This window comes from Mya arenaria, chromosome 7, assembly GCF_026914265.1.
Source record: "Mya arenaria isolate MELC-2E11 chromosome 7, ASM2691426v1".
Lineage (NCBI taxonomy): Eukaryota > Metazoa > Mollusca > Bivalvia > Myida > Myidae > Mya > Mya arenaria.
In genome coordinates, this window is record NC_069128.1 from 59,157,177 (window position 1) to 59,173,668 (window position 16,492).

A 16,492-nucleotide genomic window follows, 5' to 3' on the forward strand; every position below is an offset into this window, starting at 1 on the left:
TGGCAGATTATTTTTTTAAAATCTTTATAGATGCTGGAATATGTAAAATAATGTCAATCACTAGCATTGTGCTGAAACAAACTCACTCAGATATAAACACACTTTTAGTAAGGAAACAAAGTCATTATACACATGTATTAGCAAAAAAACAATTTTAATAATATAAAGAAAAAACAATCAGTAATTGGCATAAATTTATTCCATGACAATTTTACATGCTGAATAAAGTTTACAAAGACAGAAGCAAAACAGATAAAATGGCCTGTAAGGATAAGCAACAATACTGTTAGACATGCATAAATGATATATAATTAAATATTAATAGAAAAAGTCTAATTTTGAGTTTTTGTCTAACTATGCAGAAGTTATGGAATATGGTGACATTATAGTACCAATTTCAATGTATACACAGTAGATATAAAAGAAAAGCTCATTCAACAGATATATATAAATTTAGTTATGCAAAGAATTTTCGGACATGAAATTGAATCGATTTATGAATGCAATATTTTTTAACTCAAGCAAAACGAGGAAGAATATATTACATTATCTACTCATGCAAGAGATATAACAAACCAACGATATCATCAAGCACCAAGCAAACACCCGTGGCTATGAACTGTGCGTACCTTTACTGCCCTTCAGCTCAACAACAACCGGAAGTTCAGCAGGGGAGCTAACTCCTGCAGGATTTTCTGCGGAAATTCTGAAATTGAATGATCCACCCACAGGTAAGCCAGTGATGTTGTAACTCCTTGTCTTGCCCGGTACCTTGGATACACGGGTCCACTCGTCGCTATGTTCTTTCTTTTTCTCTATGATATAGTTGGTAATAGTGTTGTCACCGAATGGTGGTTCCCATGACAACTGCAGAGAGTTCTTGGTTACATCAGAGGATCTCAATGCCTCTGGTGGCTGGGGTACCTCTGTAAAATGAAATAGATGAAATATTTTAAATCTTGGAAATGAATGAATAAAATTTGTCACATCTTATTTGTTCAGGAATCACTTGTTTTTCTCACAGTTAAACATAGCAAAACAAATTACCATATTTCCTCTTAGGAATCACAGCCTCTGTAGTTTCAAGTCCAGGACTGGTTCCTATTTTGTTCTCAGCAAACACCTTGAAATGGTACTCTGTATCCTCTCGGAGACCGGAAACCGTGATCCTGGTTCGTTCCCCGTCAGTCTTGCCGACATGGGTGTACATTCTGCGAGTCCCCTCCCTCTTCTCCACAAGGTAGCCTGTGATTGGTGAGCCTCCATCTGAGGTAGGCGGTTCCCATTGCAGGGAGGCAGAGTCTCGGGTCACATTGCTGATCTTGATTGGTCCAACAGGGGCACTTGGGACACCTGTTACAATTGTTCATAACATGAGTTTTCATGACAGTTATCAAAGAATAATAATAATTCTAAGTATAGAGAACAATAATCATGTTAACTATAGTGTCATATATACTATGTTTTAGATAATTCCATTTCGAAGAAATAGCTACTTTAATAAACTTTTGTAATATTCTTAATGCATTAAACATAAAAGAGGAGGGTCTTTTTTTGATTTGTTTAAACATGTTAGGTATCAAAGAAAATGTTCCACAAATTGAAAGCTCATTGAACACTCACTGTATGGGCTGACTGGTTTAACAGGTTTCTGTGTCTCCAATGGGGAGCTGAGGCCCATCTTGTTTTCAGCTATCACTCGGAAGTAATAATCAGTATTCTCAACAAGATTGTCAATTTCTGCTGTCAATTCTTCTGATCCAACTCGTGCGACTCGGAGCCATCGAGGTCTGCGGGCTTCGCTTTTCTCTATCAGGTAGCTTGTGAGCCGGGAACCACCGTCGCTCTCTGGTGGTTGCCATGACAACCTTACACGGTCCTCTGTGATGTCAGATACCTCCAGGGGACCGACTGGTTTGCTTGGCTTGTCTATAGAGTGAAATATGAACATATTGTGTTTTTGTAACAAAATTAATGACATTACAATTATACTGCATAGAGTTATATTGGATTGAACATCTTGGAAAAACAACAACTTTTTCTATAAAGTAAAATATATAATAACAAATTTTTTGTACATTTGTGCAGTAAGTTTTCTACTATATCTACCCCACCCACCTGCTGGTCTGCTTGGGATGACTGGTTCTGCAAGCTCGACTGGTTCACCAACTCCAACGCTATTTTTAGCGCTGACCTGGAAGTAGTACTTCTTGTCTGGGAGAAGGTCCGTTACTTGGTGAGTGAAGACAAAGTTATCTGTCTGTTTGACCTTGGACCAATCGTCTTTGAATTCCTCTCTTTTCTGGAGAATGTAATTGGTTATTGGGGCACCGCCATCAGAGCGAGGTTTCTTCCATCGAAGAGTTACAGAGTCCTTCTCAAGACTTGTTAACTCGAGCAACTCCGGGGCACCTGGTACACTCACATCCTGTTCAGGAACAACAGGTTGGTCCAACATGGCTGCTTCACCAAGACCTTCAGAGTTTTCAGCAGTGACACGGAAATTGTATGACTTCCCTTCCAGGAGTTTCGGAACAGTGAACTCGGTGTCAGTAGGTTTCACCCTGGTGACTCTGGTCCACTGTGGACGACTCATGTCACGTCGCTCCACGGTGTACCCTACAATGGGGGCACCACCTGTAGTCTCAGGAGGAGACCATTTCAGTGACACAGAGTCAGATGTGACCTCGGTGGCCTTGAAGTTCTGTGGGGCTGATGGGGTGGCTGGAATGAGATTTGTTATTTTATTTCTTACTTTTCTTTAATGAACAAAGGCTATATCTCTTAACATCAATTTAATAGTAAAGCTCTTAAAAACTAGTTTTAACAAATTGTCATATTTATTCCACAAAATGGTACATAATAATGATATGAGCAGAGCTTTTTCATTAAAAAAAATATGCAGTATTTTTGCATCTTAGTAAGACAATAACACTTACAAATTCCACTGGTTGGTTTCACAGGCACAAGCAGTTCAATCGGCTCACTAGTTCCGATCTTGTTCTCCGCGTACACACGGAAATTGTATCTGTGATCTTTAGTCAGGTTTTGTTGTGTATGTGATGTAACATTTGCGGGAATACGGGCAGCTCTAACCCAGCCACCCTGATCAAGGTCAATTTTGTCAATAATGTAGCCGGTTACTGGGGAGCCTCCATCGTCCTTAGGTGGTTGCCATGACAATGACACAGAATCCTTGGTGAGGTCGCTGGACACGAGAGGTCCAGTTGGGGAGCTGGGCACATCTGGGGAAGGAAAAACATCAATGAAGGACAAGTTATATAACATAATATCTGACAAGTTGATAAATATCTTTCCAAAATTAAAGTAATGATTACTAACCGAATTGCAGATTTTTAACTGAAAACAAAAATTAATAACCTTAACTGCATGTATAATGCTTTGTGTTGATAAAACTACAACCATGTTTCTTTTCCAAATAAAAACTTATCTCAAATTAAGCTGCGCAATAAGGAGGTTCCAGGCATACAAACAATAGCTTACCAAGTTCCCTCATAGGTTTAACAGACTTTTCAGTCTCCACTGGTTTGCTGCGACCAACCGCATTCTCCGCCATTATTCTGAAGTCATATTCTGTTCCCTCCACAAGATCCTTAACACGATAAGAGTCACTGTTCTTGGGAACCTCAGCAACTGGTTTCCATGTTCCTGATGTTGAGTCACGTCCCTCAATAATGTACTTGGTGATAGGGGAACCTCCGTCGTTAAGTGGTGGTTGCCATGACAAGGTCACAGAATCAAGGTCAAGGTCGCTGGTGCGCAGTTTGCCACTGACTGGTTCTGGTTTGACTGGAAAAGTTAAATAAACATTGAAACTGATTGTTTATTTTAAAATGCTTAAAATCCTGAAAACATACAGAATAAACAGTATCAAATGTGCAGCAAGATCATAAAAATAATCAATTACTTATCATTTTGTAAAAAGAAAACTTGTTTAAATTCAAATACATTTGCCTCTGAAAATTCTAAAAACATTATTTTAAATGATGAAATGATAAATTGATCAATAACCCTAACATGTTTCCTGTAGATAATGTTTTACATATACTGACTTGAAATAAATAACATGAAGGGAAGAATCACACTAACCTGCAGCCTTTCTGCACACTGTCTTTTGTGTTGTCTCCAGAGCAGGACTTCGGCCTTCCTCATTCTCTGCAAACACGCGGAAATCATATTCCACACCCTCAAGAAGTCGTGTGGCGTCACAGGTGAGTGATTTTCCTCGGACGGTTTCCACGGGCGACCAGGTGTGTCGCTTGGCATCACGTCGCTCCACGATGTATTGCTTGACTGGTTTACCTCCATCGCTTTCTGGAGCCTGCCAGGTGAGGGTACAGGAAGTGGCCGTAATGTTGGACACAGTCAGGGGGGCCTTCGGGGCAGAGGGTGGACCTGCAATGGGTTAATGTATTTTGTTGTATATTAAAATAAATATTCAATAAATAATCATGTTCCTGCAGTTATTTATTACTTCATGTATTATTGATATAATGATAGTCCTTTTCATTTTTTATATAAATAAGCTTGCATACCAACAAATCATGCAAACATCTTGAATAGTTCATGAATACATTTATCTTTCAAATTTCCATTAAACAAAACACAGCAACGTTAAAATAGAATATCATGACATTTAAATATACAATATTCTCACCATAGAGGTTTCTTGGAGTGAATTTCTCGCTCTCCAGCGGCTCACTCTGGCCGACCTTGTTTTCAGCTGTGACCCTCACAAAGTACTCAGACCCCTCTGTCAGTCTCCCGAGTTTATGCTTCAGTGGCTCGCCAGCACGTTTCTTCTCAACGTATGTCCATGTAGATTTCCAGGCCTCCTTCATCTCCAGAAGGTAGTTTGTAACCGGGGATCCACCATCTTCAGGGCTTTCTTTCCAGGTCAAGGTCACACTGTTTTTAGTAATGTCCTTCACCTCTAGTGGGCCTTCTGGTGCAGCTGGTGGTGCTGTAAACGAATAAGTCAATATCTCATTGTCAGGTAACAGATAAAGCTGTGAGAATAGCAATACTCAACTAAAGGTCAAGGTCAGACTGTTCCTGTTGACATCACAGTTAGCTAATGATGAGGTAATTAAATATGATCAAGCTCTACTTTATTTTCAAAAGACGGAATATAAACATATAAATGATGTTAAAATGTATACAAATGCCGTATTTCAAAGCAATATAAAATCGGTACAAACAAATTCTCTGTCAACATACAAATGGGTTTCTGCAAGGCAATGGGCATGTCTGTCTCCGCCATTTCTCCGAGACCCATCTCATTCTCCGCCATTACAGCAAATGTGTATTTCTCGTCCAGAGAGAGACCAGATACTGTGGCATTTGTCCTGTATGAGTCAACCTTATCTGCCTCAACCCATGTTGATCCTGGCTTTTCTGATTTCTTGTAGACCTTGTATTGCTTGATCCGGGAACCACCGTCAGATTTCGGGGCTTTCCAGGTCAAGTTGACGTCTTTGTCTGTGATTTTGTCAATGTTGAGTTTCTGTGGCTCGCTTGGTGGTTCTGGTGATAATAATGACAAAATGACAGGCTTAGTACCATCTGTGGCTAAGATATTTAAAATTAACTTGTATAGAATATAAAGTTTTGATGAGGGATTGCTCAGGATAACAAAAAAAACATCCATAGTAAGAAAACTCTCAGTTTAGTTTATAATTGCAACAATGCCAACATCCTTAGCACTGGCTTAAAAAGTTGTTGTCCTTTAACAAGAATCATTAAGACAAATTGAATAACAACAATAATATTGAGATGAAAATATTTGTAAAAATGTATCAGGTAGTTGTATGTGTAGAAAAAAATAAAGACACTTGTAAAAAAATAAAAAATTCCCATAGCCATTTAAACACCACTATCAAAGTAAAACACATAACAAAGTATCCTTACCAATCTTCTGTTTTGGCAGCACGGTTTCAGAGGCTTCCAGTGGGGCACTCTCTCCCTCAACGTTTACCGCCTTCACTCTAAAGTAGTACTCATTTCCCACAGTCAGATTCTTGGGCATAAACTTAGTCACATCGGGTTCAACGGCACCAGACTGGCTCCACATGCTACGGCGGGCCTCACGCGACTCTATTATGTATTTTGTGATCGGCTGGCCTCCATCTTTCTCTGATGGTTTCCATTTTAGCTGGCAGCTGGTCTCAGTGATGTCGGTGATCAGAAGTGGGCCTACTGGGGCTGAAGGTACGTCTGCAAAAATATTGTTATTATATGATATATGTGGTCTCTAAATCTTAATGATTTTAAATCACAGTTCAAAACCTCAAATGAGCATTTAAGTTGTTTAGTCGATTTATTGCAGACTCGAAATAAATCACATCTTAAAAATTGACAAGGGGTTTTAAAGTAACTTATTTTCTTTATAGTAAAACATGTGTTAATTGCTTTAACAATAGAATTCAAACACAGCCAAACACATAATATTTCTGTTTTTATTGAAAAAATATTGAACCATTTAAACACCCATTTGAACTGACCATATGGACTCTTGACTGTGATTGGTTTCTTCATCTCGAGGAAGTCACTGGTACCCAGCTTGTTGACAGCTGCCACTCTGAACACAACCTCTGAGTCTGGAACCAGCTTTTTCAAGATGGCCGTTGTGTCAGAACCTGTTGTCTGTTCGACACGCACCCAGCGAGATGTGTAGGACTTGTCCCGCTTCTCGATCACATAGCCAGTGATTGGTGAGCCTCCGTCAGATTCTGGTACTTGCCATGACAACTCCACAGAGTCCTTGGTTACGGGCTTGCTAGTGAAAGGCTCACATGGCACATCCGGCTTGGCTTTAAACGTAAGTAAAAAGTTATAAAATCATTTGAAAACCAGAAAAAAAGTCAATCATTTCAAGGCCAATTAAAACATTTTCCGACAATATTAAGTGTTACCTCAAGACATAAAAAAAAATCAGCACCAGCTTTAAGATAAAAATATAAGGCTTGAGTACAATGTTAAATAAGAGTACACACGGTGTCAAGTTAATTAATGACTAATGATACACTTAAATATGCAAGAGGAATTACAACCCTTTGCATAACAATTTTTAACTAAAAAGATGCACAATCATGCGATTAAAAGTAACTTACATTTCGGTGCTTGGCAGATGACTTGTTCAGAGTCAAGTGGTTTACTCTCTCCGACATCATTAAAGGCAATAATCCTGAAGTAGTAGCTCTGATCCGTGGTCAGTTGTTTAACAGTATGGGCTGGCTTCTGGGCGATGGTAATGTTCGTCCAGATGTTCTGGTCGGTCGTCATGGAAACCTTGTATCCCTGGATCTTGGAGCCCCCATCGTCCTTGGGAGGCTGCCACTCCAAGCTCACACTCGTGGCGTCCACCTCCTTTACCTTGATGGGACCGACTGGTTTGTCTGGAACAGCTGCAGGAAAATATTGTTATTTTTCAAATAATTATGAAAATGAAATTGACAGTTAATGTTGTAAAAATGTTTAATTATGATCAAGACCTTATTTAACTTCAGCAAAACTTATTTTAGACTTTCATAACAAAAACATCAGAATGGGTACCCTACTGCACAAAAGTTTTCATATTTTGATTGAAAAAAAAAGTAATAAATTCAACAAAATAGGCCATAAGATTATCAGAATTCTAGTTGTTTTTAAAGTTCATTTATTTAAATGTAAGCAATGTTAAAATCAGTTTTATTTTTTTATTTGCAACATTAACAACATGACACAATGGCTTACACTTTTTCTTGGTGGGTTTGACAGGTCCGATCATGTCTGTGAGGGGTCCCTTGCCTGCCTCGTTCTCAGCGCAGACCTTAAAGTAATACTCCACCCCTTCCTTCAATCCCTCCACCTCGTATGTCGTCTCTGGGACCTTGACCTTTGCCTCAGGCTTCCACGATCCGTAAGTCTTTTCACGCTTTTCCAGGTAGTAGTACAAAACTGGCGCACCACCATCCTTGGCTGGTGGCTTCCAATCAAGCACAGCTGATTTGTGAGTTACCTCTGCTGCAGCCAGATCTCTGGGAACAGAAGGGGGACTGAATGGGCTTTTGGGTTTTACAGTCGTGGCAGATTCGAGTGGTTTGGACGCACCAACAGAGTTGACGGCCTTAACCTGAACGTAATATTCTTGACCTTCTACCAAGTCTGTAAGTTCACATGACAGTGATTCAACATCGGAGCGTACTTCAGTCACATGGCTCCAAGTGCGTACGGATTTCTCCCTCATATCAACCATATAGTGAGTGATGGGTGAACCCCCAGTACTCTTGCTCTTCTGCCAATTGGCAGTGGCTGATGTCTTGTTAACATTGGTGAATTTGATTGGTCCAACAGGAGCAGACGGGTAATCCTGGGGCTTGTTGATCTTGATCACTTGAGGAATAATGGCCATCTCACTCTCATCAATATCGTTCTCAGCTGTAACAGCCAATAGGTAGTCTTTCTCCCATTTCAGGTTCTTGGCCTCTGCAGTGAGCTTGAAGGCGTTGGTAGTATCAATCTCCTTCCAGTCCTCTTTGCCCTCGTGACTGATGTACACATGGTAGGTGCGGATTTTGGATCCTCCATCGTCCTTCGGGGGTTTCCACTCCAGGATGGCGTTAGATTTGCCGATGTCAGTGACCTTGATGTCCTCTGGGGGACTTGGCGCAGCTGAAATAGTGGTAAATGTTCATTCCTATTTGACCACTTATTAAGTGTACAGAAGCTCTTGGAAAAATTAATGGCTAACCCTAAATGGTAAATGTCATTTTCTGAAATCATTATTCATTCTATAATTAATTTGGGGTGCTGTGCTCTAAAATCAGTCTTAATTCAATAACTGATAATTTAATTATATATTATTTTCATACTTAATTTGACAGTTATAGAATTATCAAATATAATATAAATTGATTCAATAATTGACAGGGAATTACATGGAATTTATAAGAAACGTGACTTTATCACAATTTAAAAATAAACAAGACAAATCTTGTGCTTACTCTTAGGAGTCTCAGCCTTGACTGGTTTATTCATTTCCAGGAAGTCAGACTGTCCAGCCTCATTCTCAGCACACACTCTGAAGTAGTACTCATCCCCGTCTTTTAAACCAGTTGCCCGGAATGTCAAGTCATCAGGCCCAGTTGTCTTGCCACAGGGTCGGTACTTGGATTTCCATGTTTCCCTCATCTCGACGGTGTACCCAGTGATCGGAGAGCCACCATCTTGTTTGCTTGGTTTCCATGACAACATAAGGCTTTCACCTTTGATATCATTGATCTCAAATGGTCCCTGAGGAACTGAGGGTTTCTCTGAAGATGAATATGGTATAAACTCAGTATACAGTCATGTAAATTCTAGATTTCAGACCAACATTAATGGTTTGTCAATAACAAAAGGGCTGATATGGCCCCCATAGAGCTCACCTGAGTACTTGGAGAAACTAGGGAAGCAAACTATTGCCAAAGGCAGTCATTGGTTGTTAAGACAAAATATGTTGATTGATACATTCAATGGCTCTCATGGTAAGAAACCTTGAATAGCCCAAATCCTGTTCAACCAAAACATTCACTATAAGATTTAACAGAAGTAAATGGAAACAATATACTACCTTTAGGTTTCTGAGCCTTAACAGGTGACACAAGCTCCATCTTGGGTCCGATACCAGCCCCATTTTCTGCAGCAACAGCAAAGTAATAACTTTCCCCTTCCTTCAAGTTCGGGACCGAGAAAGTATCGGCGATCCTTGTGACCTTTCCGACCTCTTCCCAATCTCCAGGGGTTGTAGCCTTGTATATATGGTAACCCGTGACCTTTGACCCTCCATCCTTGGTGGGTGCGGTCCACTGAAGGTCAACAGAGGTTGGCCCAATCTTGGTGACCTTGAGGTTGGTTGGAGCTTCTGGAGTGTCTGTAATGAGTGAAGAATGGATGTGGTCAGATGAATATTGTATTGACTTGTTCATATTTAGCCAATTTTTACTACTTACCAATCATATCATTTAAAAGTGCAAAAGATAGCCTGTGGACAGCTTTACCACATTTTGAACATTTTACTGACTTCACATATCACTCATATTCATGTTAGTATTAATGCATTGAGTCTAACTCACCTATTTTCTTGGTGATTTCGACGTTTGTGTCAGTCTGTAGTGGCTGACTCTTGCCCTCGACGTTCACCGCGATAACCTGGAACTGGTACTCATTACCAACCAGCAGGTTCCCAGCCTTGTACTGGTTCACATCAGCCGGCAGGTCCGCCAACTGAGAAACAAATGATTTGGATTAGAGCATGTTATAAATCCATTATTAGGTCTACTAGCAGAAGATGAAGATTGACTAGACAAAGGTTATGGCACACAGCTCTGCTTTGTTCTGTGTCACAACCACTAGAACAATCTCCAGTTAGAAACAAAGATACATTATGGATTTAATTAAGTCCTAGATACTAATTGATTAACTTTCTTTGCTAAATTTAAGAAATTCAAACAGAACCCATTTGAGAACATCTTGGATTGACACAGTTTTGTTGTTAAGTTTATTTAATCAATTTTCATAAATGCTTATAAAATACTGATATAATTGTACTCCATAACTGGTATGCAACGGTCACTAAACACAACTGAAACAATAAACTAAAGCACCAATTTTGAAGGTAAAGAAGTCATTGTATATTATCAATATGTTAGTTTCATTAACCCCCACCTTTTTCCAGGTCCTGTCGAGTGGTTGTTTCATTTCGAGCAGGTAGCCAGTGACATCCGAGCCTCCGTCGTATGCTGGTGGTTGCCATGACAATGTGGCTGAGTTCTCCGTTACATCTGACACTGAGAGTGGTCCGACAGGTTTAGATGGCACGTCTGTTAGAATATACAAATGATAATTAAAACAAGGTTGTCTACAAAACAGTTATCAGAGTTCTGGAACCACAAATTGGTGAAAGCACGTAATTGTTTGAATAATCGTCTGTGGCAACATTGTCTTGCAGTAAATTGGAAAGCATTGATGAAGTCTTTGTACATTTCACACAATTTCTTCAAAATGGTAGAACTACTCCAAGTTGAAATGATAACTTCAATAACTATAAAAACAAGCAAATTGTGTAGTAAAAACAAATGCAATTACCATGAGGTGAGGTCAAGGTCACAGACTCAGAGACAAGAGCGTCTGACTGTCCAACTTCATTTTCTGCAAACACTCGGAACACGAACTCCTGACACTCCTTAAGGTTCTGTACGCAGTAGGATGTGATTCCTGCCTTCAAGCTTGTGACCTTAGTCCAGGCTGTCCTTGACTTTTCCCTGACCTCCAGCAGGTACTCTTTAATTGGAGCACCACCATCATTCTCTGGTGGTTGCCACGCAACAGTGACAGAGGTCTTCTGAATGTGTGAGAACTCAATTGGTCCCTTTGCTGGGGATGGTTTGACTGAAACAAAGATGTCAATGGTTTTACTTTGTATGTAACCAATTCAAATATGCCTAGACACATAAAAGGGAAGGCCTGGTGAAGATACATTGAACATTGGTCCAATGACACTTATTTTTAAAAAATGACACATGTGCAGAAATATCCAATAAGGTCTAGATATTTTATACTTATCAATTGGTATTAATTTTCACACTTCCTTAATACTAAGAATTCAAAATAAGCAAATGTAAGGTAATGATTACATCATTATTAATGAAATAAGCATCTAAGCATAAATTTTTACCAGGCTTTCTCTTGAGCACAACTGGAGCACTGGTCTCCACAGCTGGTCCCTGACCTACAGAGTTCTCAGCCAACACAGCAAAGCTGTACAGCGTTTCAGGGGTCAGACTATCTACACGGTACTCTGTGTCAAATGCTTTAACCTTGGTAACGTCACTCCATTCATTGTCACCTTCCTTCATACGGACAATGTAGGACTCGATTTTAGCACCTCCATCATTCTTTGGAGGTTTCCAGGTCAAGGTCAGTTTGTTCTCTTTCTTGTCCTTGACATTGAGGGCTGTTGGTGCATCTGGTGTTGCTGAAATATTAAAGAGTTGTGTGAACAGCAAATCCTCATGGTAACAAATATACAACATTGAAAAGACACTAAAAAAGTATGAATAAGGAGAGTATGAATGGGGTAAACTTTACAGGATAAAGAGAAAATCATGAACACATATAATTGTATAAGCACACACAAAGACTTGTAGAAATACCAAACACAATAACTGGATGATCTATATACAATTTTTCTGTGACACAGTCTGTTTTTCCAACTTTTAAGGAATAATAAGGAGATTATACCTCCATACTTACATTTTGATTTGGTAGGCTTAACAGTTCCTGACTCGAGTGGTGCACTCTGACCTTCGGCATTCTCGGCCATGATCCTGAACACGTACTCATTATCCTCAAGCAGTCTGGAAGCTGTTAATGTTGTCTTGTTAGGGGTTGTTGTTCCACTCTTCACCCACGAGGTGCGTTTGGCATCACGCTGTTCAACTATGTAGCCAGTGATCTCAGAGCCACCATCTTTACTTGGTGGTTTCCAGGTCAAGGTCACAGAGTCCTTGGTAAGGTCACTGATCTCCACTGGACCCACTGGGGCATCTGGCACTTCTGTAAAATTACAGAGAAGAATATTATCTATTTAAGGACATGCTAGTTGAATTCTGTACAGATATAAAAACAAACCATTACAATCATTTTGATTTTTTAAAATGAAAATCTGTTTATTTGTAAGTATGTAAATGTGGTTATTCACGTATACTAGAATAGAAGTGTTTATCACCAGAAAATGACACAGTGCAATGATTTGAAATACAAATCAAATTTTAGGCTTTTTAAACAATTTTAATCCATACTTACCAAACTGAGACTTGACAACCACTCCTTCAGACACGAGTGCGTCTGACCTGCCGACCTTGTTTTCAGCAAACACGCGGAAGAAATACTCCTGTCTCTCCTTAAGTCTCTGTACACAGTAGGAGGTAATGTCGGCAGTGGTCGAGGTACACCTACTCCAGGTAGATTTAGGGGCCTCGCGTATCTCAACGTAATATCCTGTGATCTTTGCACCACCATCCTCGGGGCTTGGTTTCCATGTGATAACAACAGAAGTTTTCTTGATGTCTGAGAACACTATAGGTCCCTCTGGGGGAGCTGGTTTGGTCACCTTTTTCTTCACTTCGATTGGCTTATCCAGCTCTGTTGATTCACTTTGGCCTACTTTGTTCTCAGCAGTAACTGCAAAGCTGTATTTTTTGCCGGGTTTAAGGTCCTTGACCTTGTATTCATCGTCTATAGATTTAAGTTTAGCAACCTCTTTCCAGTCCCCATCGTCTTCCTTCATGAGAACCCGGAAGCCTGTGACCTTGGAGCCACCATTTTCTTTGGGCTTTCTCCAGGTCAAGGTAGCTGAGTCATTCCTAATGTCCTTGACCTTAACATCAGTGGGCTTGCTGGGCACATCTGTGGAAAGTTCAGAAAAATGCAAAAGGCTCCAATTGATAAATGCAAGTACATGAAGAGACAAATTCGTTGAGTGCCATTCAATAGAAAAAAATTAATACAGTTAACATTTAACAAAGCAATAACAAAGTTACTCATATCATCAAATTCATGATGTTAATTTTGCTATAGAATTAAATTACTTAAAATAAAAACATAATAATTTGATAACCTTTGAAAAATTATATGCAAATTATGTCCACAGAACTTACCAAGAGATTTCTGAGGTTTAATGGCAGTTTCTGTTTCTAGGGCAGCACTTTCACCCTTCTTATTCACTGCGGTGACCTTGAACACATATTCCGAGCCTTCAAGAAGCTTGGACTGGGTCCAGACAGTGGTGTCCGCATCAACAGAGCCAGCTCGCTGCCAAGATATGCTGTTTATGTCCCTGAACTCGACGTTGTAGCCAGTTACTGGGGAGCCTCCATCATTGCTAGGTGGTTTCCAAGTCAATGTCACAGAATCTTCTGTGAGGTTGGAAACCTGGATCGGACCAACAGGCTTCTCTGGAACTTCTGTAAACATTAATGTGTTGTATTTTTATATCTCATAAGTTTATTCATTCCTTGTAAAAAGGGCTTATCAGCTTTACTTTATTCTTAATTCGTATGTGGATAACCTGTTTTTGTGATCAATGACAAATAATTTTGTACTAATTTAAAAAAAAATTGAAATAAAATAGTTCTTGAACATGATTTATCTAAGAAGTTAATATAGGTGAAGGACAGGGTCACATACTGCAGGTGCTCTTGAGTGTAATTGTGTCCTTCATTTCGAGGGGTTTGCTGGTTCCCTCTGGGTTTTCTGCGGAGACCCGGAACAAGTAGGTGGTTCCCTCTGTCAGGTCGGTAACGCGGTACATCTCCGCGTCAGCTGGTATCTTAGCAACCTTGCCCCAGAACTGCTTGGTTCCCTCACGCTTCTCTATGAAGTATCCAGTAAGCGGGGACCCGCCGTCATGCTCAGGTGGTTGCCATGACAATATCAGGTGTGTTCCGTCAATATCACTTGCCATCAGCGGTCCAACTGGTGTACTTGGTGGACCTTTAATAGAAACAAGTAGCTCAGCAATTTTGCAAGTCTCTTCAACAAATGTTAAGGCTCAGAAAAAAGTGTACAATTACCAGTTAATATAATAACCCATTATGTTGAGCGCCTTTTAGAAATGAAATGATACTAGTTTATAAAGCCACTAGGATTTAATTAAAGAAAAAAATGCTTAAATTTTTATTTAATTAAAAATAAACCTTGTTCTAACTGATAATACAGGAATATTACAAAGTCCCTCCCCCCTTCCTATGGGGTGCCATAGTTTCACAAATCTAAAGTCCCCTCCCCCTTTACCTCTGGGGTACTCTGGTTTCACAGACTTGTCTGTCTCCGCAGCGGGACCAACTCCAGCAGCATTCTCCGCGGCAACGGAGAAATAGAACTTCTTCTCTGGCAAGTCCTTGACCTTGTATACCATTTCCTGGGGTTTCAAAGTCGCAACCTTGACCCATTCATCTGACTTGGCATCCAACTTGCTCACGATAAAGGCAGTGCGTTTGGAGCCTCCATCATTTTCAGGGGCCTTCCATTCCAGGGTGACAGAGCTTTTGTCCATCTTGATGACACTGAGGTCTTGTGGTGCACTGGGAACAGCTGAAAGTCAATATAATTTTAAATTTTAACCTCAGTGGTGTTACAATTGAATACACAGGACTATTTTTACAAAGTTTCTTTTCTGTTTTCTATAACTGACTAAATTACTTTTTGCAATAATACTAAAATAGCAAAAAAAAAATCAATCTTCAAAAGTGATTGCTGATGTTGGTTTTCTCATAAAAATGACCAAGGTTCTGACACATGTTATACAGGAAAAATAGTTGATTCTGTTCTTCGATTAACTATTTGGCATCGATATACAAGTTTAAATGCTCCACAAAAAACATACTGATGTCCTTCTGTGCTTTGACAGGTTTTTCCGTTTCCAGAGGTTTACTAGTTCCCTCTTCATTGACAGCAGAGATACGGAACATGTAGTCGGTTTCCTCAATCAGGTTGGGAACAGTGAAGTCTGTCACTAGCCCAGCTGTTGTACCAGCCTTGATCCAGTTGGGTCGATCAAGTGGTTTGTATTCGATTAAGTAGTTTTTGATTGTAGAGCCTCCATCTGATCTTGGTGGTTGCCATGAGAGATCCACAGAATCCCTGGTGATGTTTTCAACCAGCAAAGGACCCTCTGGCTTCTCCGGTACATCTAGAATTTATGTTTTAATGTATAATCAAATGTCACCATTAAAAATGACATCTTATCAAAGTGTTTTGTCAAATGTGCATATTCAATCTGCAAGCTAAATAAACAAACTTGATATTGTCGAGGTTTTTGTAATTTGACTTTCATTTATTGACCAAAAATCAACAGGGGTCTTCTACTGACCATGATCTGAATTTACATACCAAGTTTGATGACTTTTTACGAAGTTTTTCAAAAGTTATTGATTGAAAACAAAAGTGTTATTTGACCCTATGTGTGTGCCAATATTACTTGCAGGTGATGATTAAACCATTATAAAGTAGCAAACTACCAAGAAGCACAATTTTATCTGTTAATTTGATAAAAATGAGCAATTTATTGAATGACAAAATATCATTCCACTTATAACAATTTAAAAAACAATTTCTACTTACTGAACGGACTCTTCATGATGACTGGGGCCTTTGTTTCGCACGGTGCACTCGGGCCTTTCTTGTTCTGGGCGATCACGCGGAACAAATACTCTCCACCCTCCAGTAATTTATCTGCGGTAAACTCTGTAGCGTCTTTAGGTGCCTTGCCAGCAGACGTCCATGTTGGCCTCTTCATATCACGTTTCTCGATAAGGTAGCCTGTAATCGGTGATCCCCCGTCGTTGGTGGGTGGGGTCCACTGGAGCTTAGCAGATGTCTTCTGGAGGTCCAGGATTTCTACAGAATCGGGCTTGTCCGGTACTTCTGTTGGAAGATGATTTGAATGCGT

General features: G+C 39.8%; 1 protein-coding gene across 2 annotated transcripts in view; it reads right to left on the bottom strand.

The window, feature by feature from the left end:
* LOC128240368 (titin-like) overlaps nt 1–16,492 on the bottom strand; it is a 332,344-nt gene that overhangs the window by 95,928 nt on the left and 219,924 nt on the right. For both annotated transcript variants that reach the window (XM_052956995.1, XM_052956996.1), the window contains 26 exons: nt 16,165–16,467; nt 15,428–15,733; nt 14,836–15,135; nt 14,230–14,535; nt 13,701–14,006; nt 12,847–13,449; nt 12,295–12,597; nt 11,717–12,016; nt 11,128–11,430; nt 10,708–10,862; nt 10,116–10,266; nt 9,614–9,913; nt 9,006–9,314; nt 7,756–8,673; nt 7,134–7,427; nt 6,525–6,833; nt 5,932–6,237; nt 5,242–5,547; nt 4,679–4,984; nt 4,111–4,416; nt 3,505–3,810; nt 2,940–3,245; nt 2,119–2,724; nt 1,624–1,929; nt 1,048–1,353; nt 630–926 (listed from right to left, as the gene is read on the bottom strand). In XM_052956995.1, coding sequence (XP_052812955.1) covers nt 630–926; nt 1,048–1,353; nt 1,624–1,929; nt 2,119–2,724; nt 2,940–3,245; nt 3,505–3,810; nt 4,111–4,416; nt 4,679–4,984; nt 5,242–5,547; nt 5,932–6,237; nt 6,525–6,833; nt 7,134–7,427; nt 7,756–8,673; nt 9,006–9,314; nt 9,614–9,913; nt 10,116–10,266; nt 10,708–10,862; nt 11,128–11,430; nt 11,717–12,016; nt 12,295–12,597; nt 12,847–13,449; nt 13,701–14,006; nt 14,230–14,535; nt 14,836–15,135; nt 15,428–15,733; nt 16,165–16,467 — 8,817 coding nt within the window. The remainder of the gene's footprint in view (nt 1–629; nt 927–1,047; nt 1,354–1,623; nt 1,930–2,118; nt 2,725–2,939; nt 3,246–3,504; nt 3,811–4,110; nt 4,417–4,678; nt 4,985–5,241; nt 5,548–5,931; nt 6,238–6,524; nt 6,834–7,133; nt 7,428–7,755; nt 8,674–9,005; nt 9,315–9,613; nt 9,914–10,115; nt 10,267–10,707; nt 10,863–11,127; nt 11,431–11,716; nt 12,017–12,294; nt 12,598–12,846; nt 13,450–13,700; nt 14,007–14,229; nt 14,536–14,835; nt 15,136–15,427; nt 15,734–16,164; nt 16,468–16,492) is intronic.